At 53.1% G+C, this 19,646-nt stretch overlaps 1 protein-coding gene across 1 annotated transcript in view; it reads right to left on the reverse strand.

Moving 5' to 3' along the window:
* Window positions 1-19,646, reverse strand: part of LOC119958277 (chromodomain-helicase-DNA-binding protein 3-like) — a 110,145-nt gene that overhangs the window by 60,973 nt on the left and 29,526 nt on the right. The window contains exons 7-13 of the mRNA XM_038786708.1: window positions 14,334-14,472; window positions 11,586-11,761; window positions 9,799-10,044; window positions 8,431-8,634; window positions 7,135-7,346; window positions 3,762-3,893; window positions 2,782-2,887 (exon numbers count right to left, since the gene is read on the reverse strand). Coding sequence (XP_038642636.1) covers window positions 2,782-2,887; window positions 3,762-3,893; window positions 7,135-7,346; window positions 8,431-8,634; window positions 9,799-10,044; window positions 11,586-11,761; window positions 14,334-14,472 — 1,215 coding nt within the window. The remainder of the gene's footprint in view (window positions 1-2,781; window positions 2,888-3,761; window positions 3,894-7,134; window positions 7,347-8,430; window positions 8,635-9,798; window positions 10,045-11,585; window positions 11,762-14,333; window positions 14,473-19,646) is intronic.

The raw sequence follows: 19,646 nt of genomic DNA on the forward strand, positions 1-19,646 counted from the left end.
GGTCCTAGTTGGGGGAAGACGAGCTTGCTGCCGTTTAGGAACACGGACAGGGATCGACAAGAGTTGGGGTAGGGAGGGAGGGAGGGGGGTTCGAATACCGAGAAACGTCGGTCATAAAACAACGGGAGAAGCAGTGAAGCGAAAGCCGTGCGGAACGTCGCCACCAGGGAACACCACGACGGTCAGGAGCAACGATGGGCCCCAAGGGCAAATTGTAGGTAGTTCTGGAAATAAAAGGGGAGGTGGAATCTGAGGAGGGCAGATGCGCCAGCTCAGCTGGGAGCACTCCCGTCTCGGAGCGAGAAGCTTTGGGCAACATTCCAGGACTCTGGCACAAACCCCACATTCCAAACCCTGACTTCAGCGCAGTACTGATGCACGGGGGCGGTTTTGGGACTTTCAGCTGTTAGCCCGCCCCTCCCAGGATACAAAAGGCTTGCTGGCATTATTCCACGATGGAGGTCGGGGAACGTTTCCAATATCCAACCAATACTTACTCATCAACCAACATCAATTTTTAAAAAAAAACACAACTCGCCATTTATCCCATTTGCATTTTCGTGGGACCTTATTGGACGCAGATTGTTTGCTGAAGTGACGCCATCAAGTGCACCCACGCGACGCAGTGGCTAGCACTGCTGCCTCACAGGCGACGAGGACCCGGGTTCGATCCCGGTCCCTGGTTCACTGTCCGTGTGGAGTTTGCACATTCCCCCCCCCCCCGTCACTGCGTGGGTCTCACCCCCACAGTCTGAAAGATGTGCAGGGTGGGTGGATTGGCCACACTAAATTGCTCCTTAATTGGAAACAATGAATTGGGTAATTTACATCCAAAACGTAATCAACGTGATGCCTCAAAGTGCAATTTCGCCCATCAGGCGGGCTTGGCATCCCTAATATCTTTAAATGGCAATGCATTGGGAGATGCTGCTTCTGGTAGCAGCCAGAGATCTATGGCAGAGTGGAACAGTCAGCGCATACTGCAGGAATAATCGCCAAACACCTCCACTCAACCACTGCCAAAGATTGATCCAGGTTCCTCGTTAATTTGTTGCTGCTGTCCTCCTCTAACACACACACACAGACACACAGAGACAGACACACACAGACACACAGACACACAGAGACAGACACACACGCAGACACAGGCACACTCAGACACAGGCACACTCAGACACAGGCACACTCAGACACAGGCACACTCAGACACAGGCACACTCAGACACAGACACACTCAGACACAGACACACTCAGACACAGGCACACTCAGACACAGGCACACTCAGACACAGGCACACTCAGACACAGGCACACTCAGACACAGGCACACTCAGACACAGGCACACTCAGACACAGGCACACTCAGACACAGGCACACTCAGACACAGGCACACTCAGACACAGGCACACTCAGACACAGGCACACTCAGACACAGGCACACTCAGACACAGACACACTCAGACACAGACACACTCAGACACAGACACACTCAGACACAGACACACTCAGACACAGACACACTCAGACACAGACACACTCAGACACAGACACACACAGACACAGACACAGGCACACACAGACACAGACACACTCAGACACAGACACACTCAGACACAGACACACTCAGACACAGACACACAGACACAGACACACACAGACACAGACACACACAGACACAGGCACACACAGACACACACAGACACAGACACACACACAGACACACGCACACTCAGACACACACACACTCAGACACACACACACTCAGACACACACACACTCAGACACACACACACTCAGACACACACACACTCAGACACAGACACACTCAGACACAGACACACTCAGACACAGACACACTCAGACACAGACACACTCAGACACAGACACACACAGACACAGGCACACACAGACACAGGCACACACAGACACAGACACACACAGACACAGACACACACACAGACACACGCACACTCAGACACACACACACTCAGACACACACACACTCAGACACACACACACTCAGACACAGGCGCACGCACAGACACACGCACAGACACAGGCACAGACACAGGCACATTCTGAGACACATGCACAGACACACGCACAGACACACGCACAGGCACACGCACTCAGACACAGACACAGACACACTCAGACACAGACACACTCAGACACAGACACACTCAGACACAGACACACACAGACACACTCAGACACAGGCACACGCAGACACAGACACACACAGACACACGTACACAGACACACGCACACTCAGACACAGGTACACGCACAGACACACACACAGGCACATTCACAGACACATGCACAGACACAGGCAGACACACACACTCAGACACACACTCATACACAGGCGCACGCACACTCAGGCGCACGCACACGCAGGCACACAGACACACACAGGCACACAGACACACACAGGCACACAGACACACGCGCAGACGCACGCAGACACACACGCGCGCAGACACACACGCGCGCAGACACACACGCGCGCAGACACACACACGCGCGCAGACACACACACACAAAGTCGTTAACTGCTTCACCTTCAGCGGTGCTCTCACAGTCGCGATTAGGTGATTATTAGGGTTCAGTTTCCCTTCCCCTTAAAGTCTTTTTATCAGTTCACACACCCGCCAATGTTCCGTTCCCCATCATCGCAGCCTCTCTTTATCAATCCCCCTCTCCGACCCTTTGACAGGATTTACAGTAATCACACACCGTCCCACAATCCGGTCATGTTTCCAGTTCACACTTACCTCGATTGCCGGAGAACTGGGAGGCTTGTCGGACGTGAACTCCTTGACCTTTTTGAAAGTCTTGGTTTTCTTGGGCCTGGCTGGTTCCTCCCCGATGCTCATCTCCCTGCAGCAGCCACAACGGCACAATGGTTGAAGCTGGGGGTTAGCAGCTAGCTGAAGAAAGCCCGGCAAATTGTAGAATCCCCCACAGCGCAAGAGGAGGCCATTCGGCCCGTTGAGCCAGTACCAACCCTCCAATAGAGCCGCCCAGGACCCCCCCCCCCCCCCCACCCCCCCCCCCCCCCCACCCCACCCCCCAATCCCTCGTAACCCCACCCCACCACATCTTTGAACTGTGGGAGGAAACCGGAGCACCCGGAGGAAACCCACGCAGACACGGGGAGAACGTGCAGACTCCACACAGACAGTGACCCAAGCCGGGAATCGAACCCGGGACCCAGGCGCTGTGAAGCCACAGTGCTAACCACTGTGAACTCTACAATCCAGGCCCCTATACAACCGGCGACATTTAAGGTTAGAAGAAGGGCAGGAACAGGGGCAGGTCAGACGGTCAGTCACGCCTGCTCTGCCTTTTTAAAAAACTAAATTTAGAGTATTATTTCCAATTAAGGGGGAATTTAGTGTGGCCAATCCACCTACGCTGCATATCTTTGGGTTGTGGGGGGTGAAACCCACACAGACACGGGGCGAATGTGCAAACTCCACACGGACAGTGACCCAGAATCGAACCTGGGTCCTCGGCGCCGTGAGGCAGCAGGGCTAACCCACTGCGACACCGTGCGGCCCCCCCCACCTCCCCGCTCTGATACAATCGTCGTTGCTCAGCTTCACTCTCCCATCCTACTGCCAGATCCACCCCTCTCAATCTCTGAGCCGCCACAAAGCTGCTGGTTGCAGCCTGGAATACACTCAATGAGCCAGGGCCGTCTATTCCCACCCTCTGTGAGAACCACCGCAGGGAGGCTGCCCAGACTGACCTGTGATTCCAGTACGCCACCTTGAGCGCGTGGTAATCCGGGATTTCCAGCTCGTCCTCCTCCCAGGTGGCCTGGTCGTAGGGCAAGTCTCTCCACTTCACCAGGTAGTGGTAGTTGGCCTTCCTGTCGATGCTGCAGAAAAGGAGGGGGGGGGGGGGGGGGGGGGATGAGAAGGTGAGAGGAGTGGGGCACAGCACGTTGGCACAGGGAGATGGGTGATGAAGGTTCACAAACTGGGCGGAGGCCACCGGTCTCGGGTGACGACCTCTTTGCCAAGTCCAAAACGAGCAGGCGCCTGAGCTGAGCCGAGGGCTGGGAGCGTAACCCAAGCTCTGTTGGGTCTCAAAAAAATTAAATCAGCAACAGCATTAGGCGTTGGCCGGAATGGATTTTCAAACGAATACTGGATCGCAGGAAATCTTTCTTTAAAAATAAATTTAGAGTACCCAATTATTATTTGTTTTACAATTAAGGGGCAACTTAGCGCGGCCAATCCGCCCACCCTGCACATCTTTGGGTTGTGGGGGGGCGAAACCCACGCAGACACGGGGAGAATGTGCAAACTCCGCACGGACAGTGAGCCGGGGTCGGGATCGAACCCGGGGCCTCGGCGCCCCTGAGGCAGCAGCGCTAACCAGCGGGCCGCTCTCTGGAAACCTTAATGTACCCGGCTGAGGCAGACACAAGGGGATTGTTCCAAGCGGGTGAGGTCGATAACTGGCAGAGAAAACCAAACGCAACTGAAGGAAAAACCTTGTCCAAGCATCAAGAGGCTGGGATCTCTGGATGGCACCAGCCGGCAGATACAAGCTGCCTTCAGCTGGGAGTCGTATAAACACTCAGAACGCGGTAAAGCGAGTTGGGCAGTGACACCAACTGGGCAGGTCCAGACTGGAGGGGCTGAAGGGCCTCCACCCGTTCTAACTTGCTCAAGCCCCTGCCGTTCACTGAGATTTAAGTTCGGCCCAATCTTCCAAAGCATTGGTGTGCAAACTTTCAGAAAGGCGTTGCCCGTGTGGACTCACTTTGTCACACGCGGGCAGGCACAAATACTCACTAATAAATCCCAAGGGGAATTCAGCAGAAAGTTCTTTCCTGAGGGAATGGTGAATCAAGCCGATGGGAAAAGTCAGAGGAGTTCATGAGGAAGGAAGGAACATGTGCAGATGAGCAGGAGGAGACAATCCTTCCGTTAACTGAAGTCAGGGCAGAATAGCATCTCAACTTCAGTGCGTTCCAGACCTTCACCACCCTCTGGGGGAAAAAGGATTTTCCTCAATTCCCCCCTAGACCTCCCGTCCCCTCACCTTGAACTTGTGTCCCCCTCGGTAACTGACCCTTCAACTCAGAGGAACAGCTGCCCCCTACCCACCCTGTCCGTGCCCCTCATAATCTTCTCCACCTCGATCAGGTCGCCCCCCTCAGTCTCTGCTCCAGAGAAAACAACCCAAGCCCATCCAACCTCTCTCCATAACTGAAACGTTCCATCCCAGGCAGCATCCTGGTGAATCCCCTCTGCACCCCCTCCAGCGCAATCACATCCTTCCTATAATGTGGCGGCCAGAACTGCACCCAGTGCTCCAGCTGTGGCCTCACCAAAGTTCTGTACAACTCCCAACGTGGCCTCCCTGCTTTTGTAATCTGTGCCTGGATTGATAAAGGCCAGTGTCCCACATGCCTTTTTCACCCCCCACCCTATTAACCTGCCCTTCTGCCTTCAGAGATCTCTGGACAAACACACCAAGGTCCCTTTGTTCCTGGGAACTTCCCAGTGTCGGGCCGTTCACTGAATACTTCCTGGTCACATTACTCCTTCCAAAGTGGATCACCTCACACTTTTCAGGGTTAAATTCCATCCACCACTTTCCTGCCCATTTGACTGTCCCGTCTCTATCTTCCTGTGGCCCAAGGCACTCAACCTCACGGTTAGTCACCCGGCCAATCTTTGTGTCATCCGCAAACTTACTGATCCTGCCCCCCACATAGTCTCTATGTCATTGATATAAATAATGAATAATAGACGGCCCAGCACAGATCCTGTGGTACTGGGGCTGGTTTAGCACACTGGGCTAAATCGTTGGCTTTTAAAGCAGACCAAGGCAGGCCAGCAGCACGGTTCAATTCCCGTACCAGCCTCCCCGAACAGGCGCCGGAATGTGGCGACTAGGGGCCTTTCACAGTAACTTCATTTGAAGCCTACTCGTGACGATCAGCGATTTTCATTTCACTTTTTTCACCCCACTGGACACTGGCTTCCAGTCACTAAAGCAGCCGTCTGTCATCGCCCTCTGTCTCCTCCGGCTCAGCCAGCTTTGAATCCACCTTAACAAGTCCCCCTGTATCCCAGGTACATTTGCCGCCTTTATAAGTCTCCCATGTGGGACCTTGTCAAAGGCTTTGCTGAATCCATGTAAACTGCATCCACCGCACCACCCTCATCGACACACCTGGTCACATTGCTCAAAACATTCAATCAGATTTGTTTGGCATGGCCTCCCTCTGACAAAGCCAAGCTGACTGTTCCTGATCAAACTTTGCCTCTCCAAATGGAGACAGATTCTCTCCGTCAGAATTTTCTCCAATAGTTTCCCCAACACTGACGTGAGACTCACTGGCCTGTCACACCCTGCCTTAACTCTACAACCTTTCTTAAATAGTCAGGCCACATTCGCTGTTCTCCAGTCCTCAGGCACCTCTGCCGTGGCCAGAGAGGAATTAAAAATTTGGATCAGAGCCCAACTAAAAATTAACAAACAACTTAAACAGATTGATTAGATTAGTACTTAATCTTGTATGTTTGAGGGAATGTAAATGCAGTCACAATGGAAGGATACGTTGAGATGAAGGAAGCTGGAGCAGGAAGGAGGTTTGTGGGCAGCAGAGACACCAGGATGGAGCAGTTCCACAGAATCCCCACACTGCAGAAGGAGGCTATTCGGCCCATCAAGTCTGCACCGGCCATTTAAACGAGCACTCTCCCTGGGCCCACTGCCCCACTCTATGTCCGTACCCCACCCTAACCTGCGCATCTTTGGACTGTGGGAGGAAACCGGAGCACCCGGGGGAAACCCACGCACACACGGGGAGGACGTGCAGACTCCGCACAGACCGTCACCCGAGGACGGAATCGAAGCCGGGTGCCTGGCGGCGGGAGGCAGCAGTGCTAACCACTGTGCCGCCACTGTGCCAAGAGCCTGGGTCAGTGCGGTATATCCTTTGGTTGCTGCCCGCCCCCCCCAGTCTTTATGATCCCAGAAAATCAGTGGCTTCTGGGGTTCACGTGGACCTTTCATACCTGCGCACAATGGGTAAATGAGGTTTAGTTACAGATTGACAGCTGGGAAAGGCTGCAGGGGTCGAACATCATCCCAACCTGTGCTGCAGGATACGGTGGATGGTCATCCACACAGGCTTTATCCCATAGCGGTAGAACTTTTCCTCCATGGCTGCGTACTGCGGGTCGTCCACTTTGCGTTTCTCACTTTTGCCATCGTCGTCGCCAGAGCAGTAATCACACACAGGCGGCTCATCCATGTCAGTTTTCCGTTGATAATTCCGGAACATCACCGAGTGGTAAATCTCCAGCTGTTGGAAACCAGCACATCTGTGGGTTACTTCATCGCAAACACTGGACAACTGGTGCTGCAGAGTCACTGATTGGACCCCCAACCCGTCCTGTACCTGTCCTGGGAGTGTTTGATGGGGACAGAGCAGAGGGAGCTTTACTCTGTATCTAACCCCGTGCTGTACCTGTCCTGGGAGTGTTTGATGGGGACAGAGCAGAGGGAGCTTTACTCTGTATCTAACCCCGTGCTGTACCTGTCCTGGGAGTGTTTGATGGGGACAGTGTAGAGGGAGCTTTACTCTGTATCTAACCCCGTGCTGTACCTGTCCTGGGAGTGTTTGATGGGGACAGTGTAGAGGGAGCTTTACTCTGTATCTAACCCCGTGCTGTACCTGTCCTGGGAGTGTTTGATGGGGACAGTGTAGAGGGAGCTTTACTCTGTATCTAACCCCGTGCTGTACCTGTCCTGGGAGTGTTTGATGGGGACAGTGTCAATGGAGGTTTACTCTGTATCTGACCCCGTGCTGTACCTGTCCTGGGAGTGTTTGATGGGGACAGTGTAGAGGGAGCTTTACTCTGTATCTAACCCCGTGCTGTACCTGTCCTGGGAGTGTTTGATGGGGACAGTGTAGAGGGAGCTTTACTCTGTATCTAACCCCGTGCTGTACCTGTTCTGGGAGTGTTTGATGGGGACAGTGTAGAGGGAGCTTTACTCTATATCTAACCCCGTGCTGTACCTGTCCTGGGAGTGTTTGATGGGGACAGTATACAGGGAGCTTTACTCTGTATCTAACCCCGTGCTGTATCTGTCCTGGGAGTGTTTGATGGGGACAGTGTAGAGGGAGCTTTACTCTGTATCTAACCCCGTGCTGTACCTGTCCTGGGAGTGTTTGATGGGGACAGTGTAGAGGGAGCTTTACTCTGTATCTAACCCCGTGCTGTACCTGTCCTGGGAGTGTTTGACGGGGACAGTGTAGAGGGAGCTTTACTCTGTATCTAATCCTCTCCTGTTTTGGCCGTGTACATTGCTGACACCAGCTAAATGAACAGTTTTGACTTCGGTCCGCTGAAAATAGAGAATAAGACGACAAGTGAGTAACCGACCTGTAGCTCTGTGACCCAGGAGCAGTGCCAATATGACAAGCCCACCCACTTAACGAAAAACTCCCGCTCGGGACGTCCCTGGAGCGGTTTGGGTGGGGAGTCCTCTGGATTGGCATCGGGTGGTCTGGGCACAGCGATTGGCAGCGGAGGCTCACTCCACCTCCAGTGAAGGATCTTCTGTACTCGGCCCTTCAATATGGGACACTGCAGAAAGAAGAGGAGGATTGAGTGCTTATTGGCAGACAGCAAGGCGGCCGAAAGACCTGCATTTCTATAGCTCCTTTCTCCACCCCAGGGTGGCCTATGGCCCGTCAGAACGAATGACACGCGTTTGAAGTGGTGTCACGTTGTAGGAATTAACTACTCTGCGCACTTAAAGCTCACAAATATGACCCGGTAATCTCTGGTGACTGAGGGATAAATATTGCCCAGGATGCCGGGTGGGCACATCAACATAAATGCAGGGGGAGAATCGGAGAGGTTACAAATGCTTCACATTCCTTGGCCCCCCTTTCCGACGGGGGTCAGCCCCCTGCAGGGGTCGTGGGTCAGCGAGTGACCTCTGGCTACTGCAGTGGCCTTAGACAAGCGACCCAGGGCAAACAGCCGGGCTAGTTACTGTCCGCCCCTTCCCCAACCAACATCCGTGTTGCCAGCTGTGCGGATGGGGCACAGGGACTGGCAGCAGGGGGGGGGGGGGACGCCACACCTCGGATTGATCCGCATCTCGACAGGAATCAGACTGGAAAATCTAAACAGCGTCACTGGTGTATGGGGACGCCATCACTCTGAAACCAGCTCCAAGTCTGACACACACACACACACGTCACAACATAGAACATAGAACAGTACAGCACAGAACAGGCCCTTCGGCCCTCAATGTTGTGCCGAGCCATGATCACCCTACTCAAACCCACGTATCCACCCTATACCCGTAACCCAACAACCCCCCCCTTAACCTTACTTTTTAGGACACTACGGGCAATTTAGCATGGCCAATCCACCCTAACCCGCACATCTTTGGACTGTGGGAGGAAACCGGAGCACCCGGAGGAAACCCACGCACACACGGGGAGGACGTGCAGACTCCACACAGACAGTGACCCAGCCGGGAATCGAACCTGGGACCCTGGAGCTGTGAAGCATTTATGCTAATCACCATGCTACCCTGCTGTCCTCGGGAGAGCTAGTCCGTCATCATCACCGGGTCAAAGTGCTGGGACCCGCCACCCAACAGCGCGTTTTAATTAAACCGGACTGCAGCGGTTCAGCGAGGTTCAGCGGCGCCTCCTTGACGGGGATGCTAACATCCCCGTTTAATAAATAAAGGCGGTCACGCTGCCCCCTGCGGCTAAGGAAGGGACTCACGGTGCAGCGGGGGCACAGCCACTCGCCATTGGGGATCTCCGGGAGCGGGGGGTTGAGGCAGTGGATGTGGTAGGAGGACGGACAGGTGTCGCAGCACAGCAACTCTCCCCCGTCTTTGCAGACTCTGCAGTACTCCATGTGGTCGTCCTCTTCCTCCCGCTCGCCTCCCAGCTCCGCCTCCTCCTCCTCGTACTCCTCCTCCTCCTCCTCCTCGTCTTTCGCCTCCCACTGAATGCCTTCTTTATCCTACAGGAACACAAGAGCAGGAAGTTACTACACCGGGCTTTCGATGGAACACAGACACGCGCAGTGGGAATAGGCAGGCGGGGGCGCAACCTTTCAATCTTTTGTTTTGAAAAATATTTTATTGAGGCATTTATATACTTACACATCAAACACAATCACAAAACAAAAGAAGCCAACAGGGCTGCAAATAACCAAATCAACTAAATCCCCAAGGTCCCAACATCCTGCTCCCCGCTCCCCAACCTCCCCATTTCACCCCCACCACCTCCCCATTTCACCCCCACCACCTCCCCATTTCACCCCCACCACCTCCCCATTTCACCCCCACCGCACTGCTGAAATCGATGAACGGCTGCCACCTCCAGGCAAACCCCTCCACAGACCCTCTCAAGGTGAACTGTATCTTCTCCAGGCTGAGAAACTCGGCCAGGTCACTCACCCACACATTAACACTGCAGTGAAGTTACTGTGAATGGCCCTTAGTCGCCACACTCCGGCGCCTGCTCGGGTACACAGAGGGAGAATTCAGAATGGCCAATTCACTTAACCAGTACGTCCTGGGAGGAAACCGGAGCACCCGGAGGAAACCCACGCAGACATGGGGAGAACGTGCAGACTCCGCACAGTCACCCAAGCCGGGAATCGAACCCGGGACCCTGGCGCTGTGAAGCCACAGTGCTAACCACTGTGAACTCTACAATCCAGGCCCCTATACAACCGGCGACATTTAAGGTTATAAGAAGGGCAGGAACAGGGGCAGGTCAGACGGTCAGTCACGCCTGCTCTGCCTTTTTAAAAAACTAAATTTAGAGTATTATTTCCAAGTAAGGGGCAATTTAGCGTGGCCAATCCACCTACACTGCATATCTTTGGGTTGTGGGGGGTGAAACCCACACAGACACGGGGCGAATGTGCAAACTCCACACGGACAGTGACCCAGAATCGAACCTGGGTCCTCGGCGCCGTGAGGCAGCAGGGCTAACCCACTGCGACACCGTGCGGCCCCCCCACCTCCCCGCTCTGATACAATCGTCGTTGCTCAGCTTCACTCTCCCATCCTACTGCCAGATCCACCCCTCTCAATCTCTGAGCCGCCACAAAGCTGCTGGTTGCAGCCTGGAATACACTCAATGAGCCAATGGGTCACAGACAGTGACCCAAGCCGGGAATCGAACCCGGGACCCTGGTGCTGTGAAGCCACAGTGCTAACCACTTGTGCGTGCCCAAATCAGCTCTTAACCTTCTGTGCACCAGAGATCAATCCCGGTTTCTCTTTGACAGCGAAATCCCTCAGTCCCCAATATCACTCTCGCAAATCTCCTTCGCCAAAACGCTCAGAGTACGGTGCCCAGAATCAGGCACAGCAACGCTCGATAAAAGGTTTCCTATCACCTCCTTGGCTTTGTACTCCGTTCCAATGTTCATAGAGCCAACTCGCCCTGCCGGCGATTTACAATTTTAAACCCCCCCCCCCCCCCCTTCCAGGCGCTGTCGGATCGTCATGGCAGCGGTTCAGTCTGCGACGAGCTAGCAGTACTCACGCACAGTGGGCAGCTCCACTTCCCCTCTGGGGCTTTCTCCAGCTCAGGGTCCAGGCAAACCAGGTGGTAAGCTCTGGGGCAGGTGTCACACAAGATGATCTCTCCTCCCTGCTGACAGACCTCACAGTAATCTTGGTGATCAGTCTCGTACCCGTCCGCTTCCTCCTCGCCAGCAACTGCACAACAACAACGAGAGAGAGAGAGAGAGAGAGAGAGCAGCTTTTTAAAAAGGGGGTCAGCTTTAAGTCGACCAGAAAAGGGCAACAACTGAAACGTAAAGACAGATTTGCATTTATAGAGAGCCTTCCATGCTGGATTGGCCGTGATCAATTGCCTCTCAGTTTACAAAAGGTTAGGTGGGGTTACTGGGTTGGGGTGGAGGCGTGACCTTAAGTAGGATGTGCTCTTTCCAAGGGCCGAATTCGACTCGATGGGCCGAATGGACACCGTTTACACTGTAGCCATTCTATGATTGCGTGATCTCAGGGCATCCACTCTGCTGAACAACAACCTCAGCACTTCCTGCAGTGCACCCATTTTTGTAATGTATTAAAGGGAGTGGAGAGTGAGGTTTAGACAGGGCGGGTATTAAACAGAACGGAGGGCGAGGAGGGTTTAGTGACAGGTATTAAAGAGAACGGAGGGCGAGGAGGGTTTAGAGACGGGTATTAAAGAGAACGGACAGCGAGGAGGTTTAGAGACGGGTATTAAACAGAACGGAGAGCGAGGAGGGTTTAGAGAGGACGGGTATTAAACAGAACGGAGAGCGAGGAGGGTTTAGTGACGGGTATTAAAGAGAACGGAGAGCGAGGAGGGTTTAGTGATGGGTATTAAAGAGAATGGAGGGCGAGGAGGGTTTAGAGACGGGTATTAAAGAGAACGGAGGGCGAGGAGGGTTTAGAGAGGACAGATATTAAAGAGAACGGAGGGCGAGGAGGGTTTAGAGAGGACAGATATTAAAGAGAACGGAGGGCGAGGAGGGTTTAGAGAGGACAGATATTAAAGAGAACGGAGGGCGAGGAGGGTTTAGAGAGGACAGATATTAAAGAGAACGGAGGGCGAGGAGGGTTTAGAGAGGACGGATATTAAAGAGAACGGAGAGCGAGGAGGGTTTAGTGACGGATATTAAAGAGAACGGAGAGCGAGGAGGGTTTAGTGACGGGTATTAAAGAGAATGGAGGGTGAGGAGATTTAGAGACGGGTATTAAAGAGAATGGAGGGCGAGTAGGGTTTAGTGACGGGTATTAAAGAGAATGGAGGGCGAGGAGGGTTTAGTGACGGGTATTAAAGAGAATGGAGGGCGAGGGGATTTAGAGACAGGTATTAAAGAGAATGGAAGGCGAGGGGATTTAGAGACGGGTATTAAAGAGAATGGAGGGCGAGGGGATTTAGAGACGGGTATTAAAGAGAATGGAGGGCGAGGGGATTTAGAGACGGGTATTAAAGAGAATGGAGGGCGAGTAGGGTTTAGTGATGGGTATTAAAGAGAATGGAGGGCGAGGAGATTTAGAGACGGGTATTAAAGAGAATGGAAGGCGAGGGGATTTAGAGACGGGTATTAAAGAGAACGAAGGACGAGGAGGTTTAGTGACGGGTATTAAAGAGAATGGAGGGCGAGGGGATTTAGAGACGGGTATTAAAGAGAATGGAAGGCGAGGGGATTTAGAGACGGGTATTAAAGAGAACGAAGGACGAGGAGGTTTAGAGACGGGTATTAAAGAGAATGGAGGGCGAGGGGATTTAGAGACCGGTATTAAAGAGAATGGAAGGCGAGGGGATTTAGAGACGGGTATTAAAGAGAACGAAGGATGAGGAGGTTTAGTGACGGGTATTAAAGAGAATGGAGGGCGAGGGGATTTAGAGACGGGTATTAAAGAGAATGGAAGGCGAGGGGATTTAGAGACGGGTATTAAAGAGAACGAAGGACGAGGAGGTTTAGAGACGGGTATTAAAGAGAATGGAAGGCGAGGGGATTTAGAGACGGGTATTAAAGAGAATGGAAGGCGAGGGGATTTAGAGACGGGTATTAAAGAGAATGGAGGGCGAGGGGATTTAGAGACGGGTATTAAAGAGAACGAAGGACGAGGAGGTTTAGAGACGGGTATTAAAGAGAATGGAAGGCAAGGAGGGTTTAGAGAGGACGGATATTAAAGAGAACGGAGGGTGAGGAGGGTTTAGAGACCGGTATTAAACAGAACGGAGGGCGAGGAGGGTTTAGAGACGGGTATTAAACAGAACGGAGGGCGAGGAGGGTTTAGAGACGGATATTAAAGAGAATTGAGGGCGAAGAGGTGCAGAGACGGGTATTAAACAGAACGGAGGGCGAGGAGGGTTTAGAGGCGGTATTAAAGAGAATGGACAGCGAGGAGGTTTAGAGATGGGTATTAAACAGAACGGAGGGCGAGGAGGGTTTAGAGGCGGTATTAAAGAGAATGGAGGGCGAAGAGGTGTAGAGACGGTATTAAAGAGAACGGACAGCGAGGAGGTTTAGAGATGGGTATTAAAGAGAATGGAGTGCGATGGGGTACAGACGGTGGGCGAGGGGGGGGGATATTAAAGAGGATGGGAAGGTTTTAGAATCTCTCCCATGTTCTCTCCACCCTACTAAGCCTTTTTACTTTTTCAACACCTCAGGCAGGCCAACAACCCCTCCCGTCTCCTTCTCAAGGTGTAAAAACTAGGTTTGTGCAATCTGTCCTTGTAACTTCACCCATGTTAATAAAAGGGTGACATTGCCACAATGCTTACCCTTCCTCTTCTTCCGGCCGATCTTGCCCCTCAGCTTTGTTTTCTTCAGGGCCGCGGTTGAGGTGTCAGATCGAATCGATGAGCTGCGCCCGCTGGCATCGTCAAAATCCGACTCCCCATCCATATCCATCTCGTCACTCTGCAATACAGCACAGCAGTGAGGTTTACCCGTGACCACACAGCCGGGGCAACACACAGCCTCAAATCTGGACAAGGAACACCAGTACCGTACCCCAGTATTATACAGTGACAGACACGTCCCCACCAGTACTGTACCCCAGTGTTATACAGTGACAGACCCGACCCCACCAGTACTGTACCCCAGTGTTATACAGTGACAGACCCATCCCCACCAGTACTGTACCCCAGTGTTATACAGTGACAGACCCGTCCCCACCAGTACTGTACCCCAGTGTTATACAGTGACAGACCCGACCCCACCAGTACTGTACCCCAGTGTTATACAGTGACAGACCCGTCTCCACCAGTACTGTACCCCAGTGTTATACAGTGACAGACCCGTCCCCACCAGTACCACACCCCAGTATTATACTGTGACAGACCCATCCCCACCAGTACTGTATCCCAGTGTTATACAGTGACAGACCCATCCCCACCAGTACTGTACCCCAGTGTTATACAGTGACAGACCCATCCCCACCAGTACTGTACCCCAGTGTTATACAGTGACAGACCCATCCCCACCAGTACTGTACCCCAGTGTTATACAGTGACAGACCCATCCCCACCAGTACTGTACCCCAGTGTTATACAGTGACAGACCCGTCCCCACCAGTACTGTACCCCAGTGTTATACAGTGACAGACCCAACCCCACCAGTACTGTACCCCAGTGTTATACAGTGACAGACCCATCCCCACCAGTACTGTACCCCAGTGTTATACAGTGACAGACCCTTCCCCACCAGTACTGTACCCCAGTGTTATACAGTGACAGACCCGTCCCCACCAGTACTGTACCCCAGTGTTATACAGTGACAGACCCATCCCCACCAGTACTGTATCCCAGTGTTATACAGTGACAGACCCGTCCCCACCAGTACTGTACCCCAGTGTTATACAGTGACAGACCCATCCCCACCAGTACTGTACCCCAGTGTTATACAGTGACAGACCCGTCCCCACCAGTACTGTACCCCAGTGTTATACAGTGACAGACCCGTCCCCATCAGTACTGTACCCCAGTGTTATACAGTGACAGACCCATCCCCACCAGTACTGTACCCCAGTGTTATACAGTGACAGACCCTTCCCCACCAGTACTGTACCCCAGTGTTATACAGTGACAGACCTGTCCCCACCAGTACTGTACCCCAGTGTTATACAGTGACAGACCCGTCCCCACCAGTACTGTACCCCAGTGTTATACAGTGACAGACCTACCCCCACCAGTACTGTACCCCAGTGTTATACAGCGACAGACCCATCCCCACCAGTACTGTACCGCAGTGTTATACAGTGACAGACCCATCCCCACCAGTACTGTACCCCAGTGTTATACAGTGACAGACCCGTCCCCACCAGTACTGTACCCCAGTGTTATACAGTGACAGACCCGTCCCCACCAGTACTGTACCCCAGTGTTATACAGTGACAGACCCGTCCCCACCAGTACTGTACCCCAGTGTTATACAGTGACAGACCCATCCCCACCAGTACTGTACCCCGGTGTTATACAGTGACAGACCCATCCCCACCAGTACTGTACCCCAGTGTTATACAGTGACAGACCCATCCCCACCAGTACTGTACCCCAGTGTTATACAGTGACAGACCCGTCCCCACCAGTACTGTACCCCAGTGTTATACAGTGACAGACCCGTCCCCACCAGTACTGTACCCCAGTGTTATACAGTGACAGACCCGTCCTCACCAGTACTGTACCCCAGTGTTATACAGTGACAGACCCGTCCCCACCAGTACTGTACCCCAGTGTTATACAGTAACAGACCCGTCCTCACCAGTACTGTACCCCAGTGTTATACAGTGACAGACCCGTCCCCTCCAGTACTGCACCCCAGTGTTATACAGTGACAGACCCATCCCCACCAGTACTGTACCCCAGTGCTATACAGTGACAGACCCGTCCCCACCAGTACTGTACCCCAGTGTATATACAGTGACAGACCCGTCCCCACCAGTACTGTACCCCAGTGTTATACAGTGACAGATCCATCCCCACCAGTACTGTACCCCAGTGTTATACAGTGACAGACCCATCCCCACCAGTACTGTACCCCAGTGTAATACAGTGACAGATCCATCCCCACCAGTACTGTACCCCAGTGTAATACAGTGACAGACCCGTCCCCACCAGTACTGTACCCCAGTGTTATACAGTCACAGACCCGTCCCCACCAGTACTGTACCCCAGTGTTATACAGTGACAGACCTGTCCCCACCAGTACTGTACCCCAGTGTTATACAGTCACAGACCCGTCCCCACCAGTACTGTACCCCAGTGTTATACAGTGACAGACCTGTCCCCACCAGTACTGTACCCCAGTGTTATACAGTGACAGACCCGTCCCCACCAGTACTGTACCCCAGTGTTATACAGTGACAGACCCATCCCTGCCTGTCCTGTACCCCAGTGTTATACAGTGACAGACCCGTCCCCACCAGTACTGTACCCCAGTGTTATACAGTGACAGACCCGTCCCCACCAGTACTGTACCGCATTGTTATACAGTGACAGACCCTACCCCACCAGTACTGTACCCCAGTGTTATACAGTGACAGGCCCGTCCCCACCAGTACTGTACCCCAGTGTTATACAGTGACAGACCCGTCCCCATCAGTACTGTACCCCAGTGTTATACAGTGACAGACCCATCCCCATCAGTACTTTACCCCAGTGTTATACAGTGACAGACCCATCCCCACCAGTACTGTACCCCAGTGTTATACAGTGACAGACCCGTCCCCACCAGTACTGTACCCCAGTGTTATACAGTCACAGACCCATCCCCACCAGTACTGTACCCCAGTGTTATACAGTGACAGACTCGTCCCCACCAGTACTGTACCCCAGTGTTATACAGTGACAGACCCGTCCCCACCAGTACTGTACCCCAGTGTTATACAGTCACAGACCCATCCCCACCAGTACTGTACCCCAGTGTTATACAGTGACAGACCCGCCCCATCAGTACTGTACCCCAGTGTTATACAGTGACAGACCCATCCCCACCAGTACTGTACCCCAGTGTTATACAGTGACAGACCCGTCCCCATCAGTACTGTACCCCAGTGTTATACAGTGACAGACCCGCCCCATCAGTACTGTACCCCAGTGTTATACAGTGACAGACCCATCCCCACCAGTACTGTACCCCAGTGTTATACAGTGACAGACCCGTCCCCACCAGTACTGTACCCCAGTGTTATACAGTGACAGACCCGTCCCCACCAGTACTGTACCCCAGTGTTATACAGTGACAGACCCATCCCCACCAGTACTGTACCCGTGTTATACAGTGACAGACCCCTCCCCACCAGTACTGTACCCCAGTGTTATACAGTGACAGACCCGTCCCCACCAGTACTGTACCCCAGTGTTATACAGTGACAGACCCGTCCCCACCAGTACTGTACCCCAGTGTTATACAGTGACAGATCCATCCCCACCAGTACTGTACCCCAGTGTTATACAGTGACAGACCTGTCCCCACCAGTACTGTACCCCAGTGTTATACAGTGACAGACCCAGCCCCACCAGTGCTGTACCCCAGTGTTATACAGTGACAGACCCGTCCCAACCAGTACTATACCCCAGTGTTACACAGTGACAGACCAATCCCCACCAGTACTGTACCCCAGTGTTATACAATGACAGACCCATCCTCACCAGTACTGTACCCCAGTGTTATACAGTGACAGACCCGTCCCCATCAGTACTGTACCCCAGTGTTATACAGTGACAGACCCATCCCCACCAGTACTGTACCCCAGTGTTATAGTGACAGCCCCGTCCCCACCAGTACTGTACCCCAGTGTTATACAGCGACAGACCCATCCCCACCAGTACTGTACCCCAGTGTTATACAGCGACAGACCCATCCCCACCAGTACTGTACCCCAGTGTTATACAGTGACAGGACCCGTCCCCACCAGTACTGTACCCCAGTGTATACAGTGAAGACCCGTCCCCAGACCAGTCCCCTCAGTACTGTACCCCTGTTAAACAGTGAAAGACCCATCCCCACCAGTACTGGTACCCAGTGTATCCAGGACAGACACGCCTCTACCAGTATGTAACCCTAGTGTTTACAGTGACAACCCGCCCACAAGTACTGTCCAAGTGTTATAACAGCGACAGACCCATCCTCAACCCTCACTGTACCCCAGTGTTATACGTGACAGAACCCATCCCCATCATTACTGTACCCCATTGTTATACAGTGACAGACCCATCCCCATCAGTACTGTCCACCATGTTATACTGACAGACCCACCCCCCAGTACTGTACCCCTTTTTAACAGTGACCGACCCAGTCCCCACCAGTACTGTACCCCAGTGTTATACAGTGACAGACCCGTCCCCACCAGTACTGTACCCAGTGTTATACAGTGACAGACCCGTCCCCACCAGTACTGTACCCAGTGTTATACAGCGACAGACTCGTCCCCACCAGTACTGTACCCCAGTGTTATACAGTGACAGATCCATCCCCACCAGTACTGTACCCCAGTGTTATACAGCGACAGACCCATCCCCCACCAGTACTGTACCCCAGTGTTATACAGTGACAGACCCTGTCCCCACCAGTACTGTACCCCAGTGTTATACAGTGACAGACCCGTCCCCACCAGTACTGTACCCCAGTGTTATACAGTGACAGACCCGTCCCCACCAGTACTGTACCCCAGTGTTATACAGTGACAGACCCGTCCCCACCAGTACTGTACCCCAGTGTTATACAGTGACAGACCCTCCCCCACCAGTACTGTACCCCAGTGTTATACAGTGACAGACCCGTCCCCACCAGTACTGTACCCCAGTGTTATACAGTGACAGACCCGTCCCCACCAGTACTGTACCCCAGTGTTATACAGTGACAGACCCGTCCCCACCAGTACTGTACCCCAGTGTTATACAGTGACAGACCCGTCCCCACCAGTACTGTACCCCAGTATTATACAGTGACAGACCCGTCCCCACCAGTACTGTATCCCAGTGTTATACAGTGACAGACCCGTCCTCACCAGTACTGTACCCCAGTGTTATACAGTGACAGACCCATCCCCACCAGTACTGTACCCCAGTGTTATACTGTGACAGACCTGTCCC

This window comes from Scyliorhinus canicula, chromosome 29 (genome assembly GCF_902713615.1).
Source record: "Scyliorhinus canicula chromosome 29, sScyCan1.1, whole genome shotgun sequence".
Taxonomy (NCBI): domain Eukaryota; kingdom Metazoa; phylum Chordata; class Chondrichthyes; order Carcharhiniformes; family Scyliorhinidae; genus Scyliorhinus; species Scyliorhinus canicula.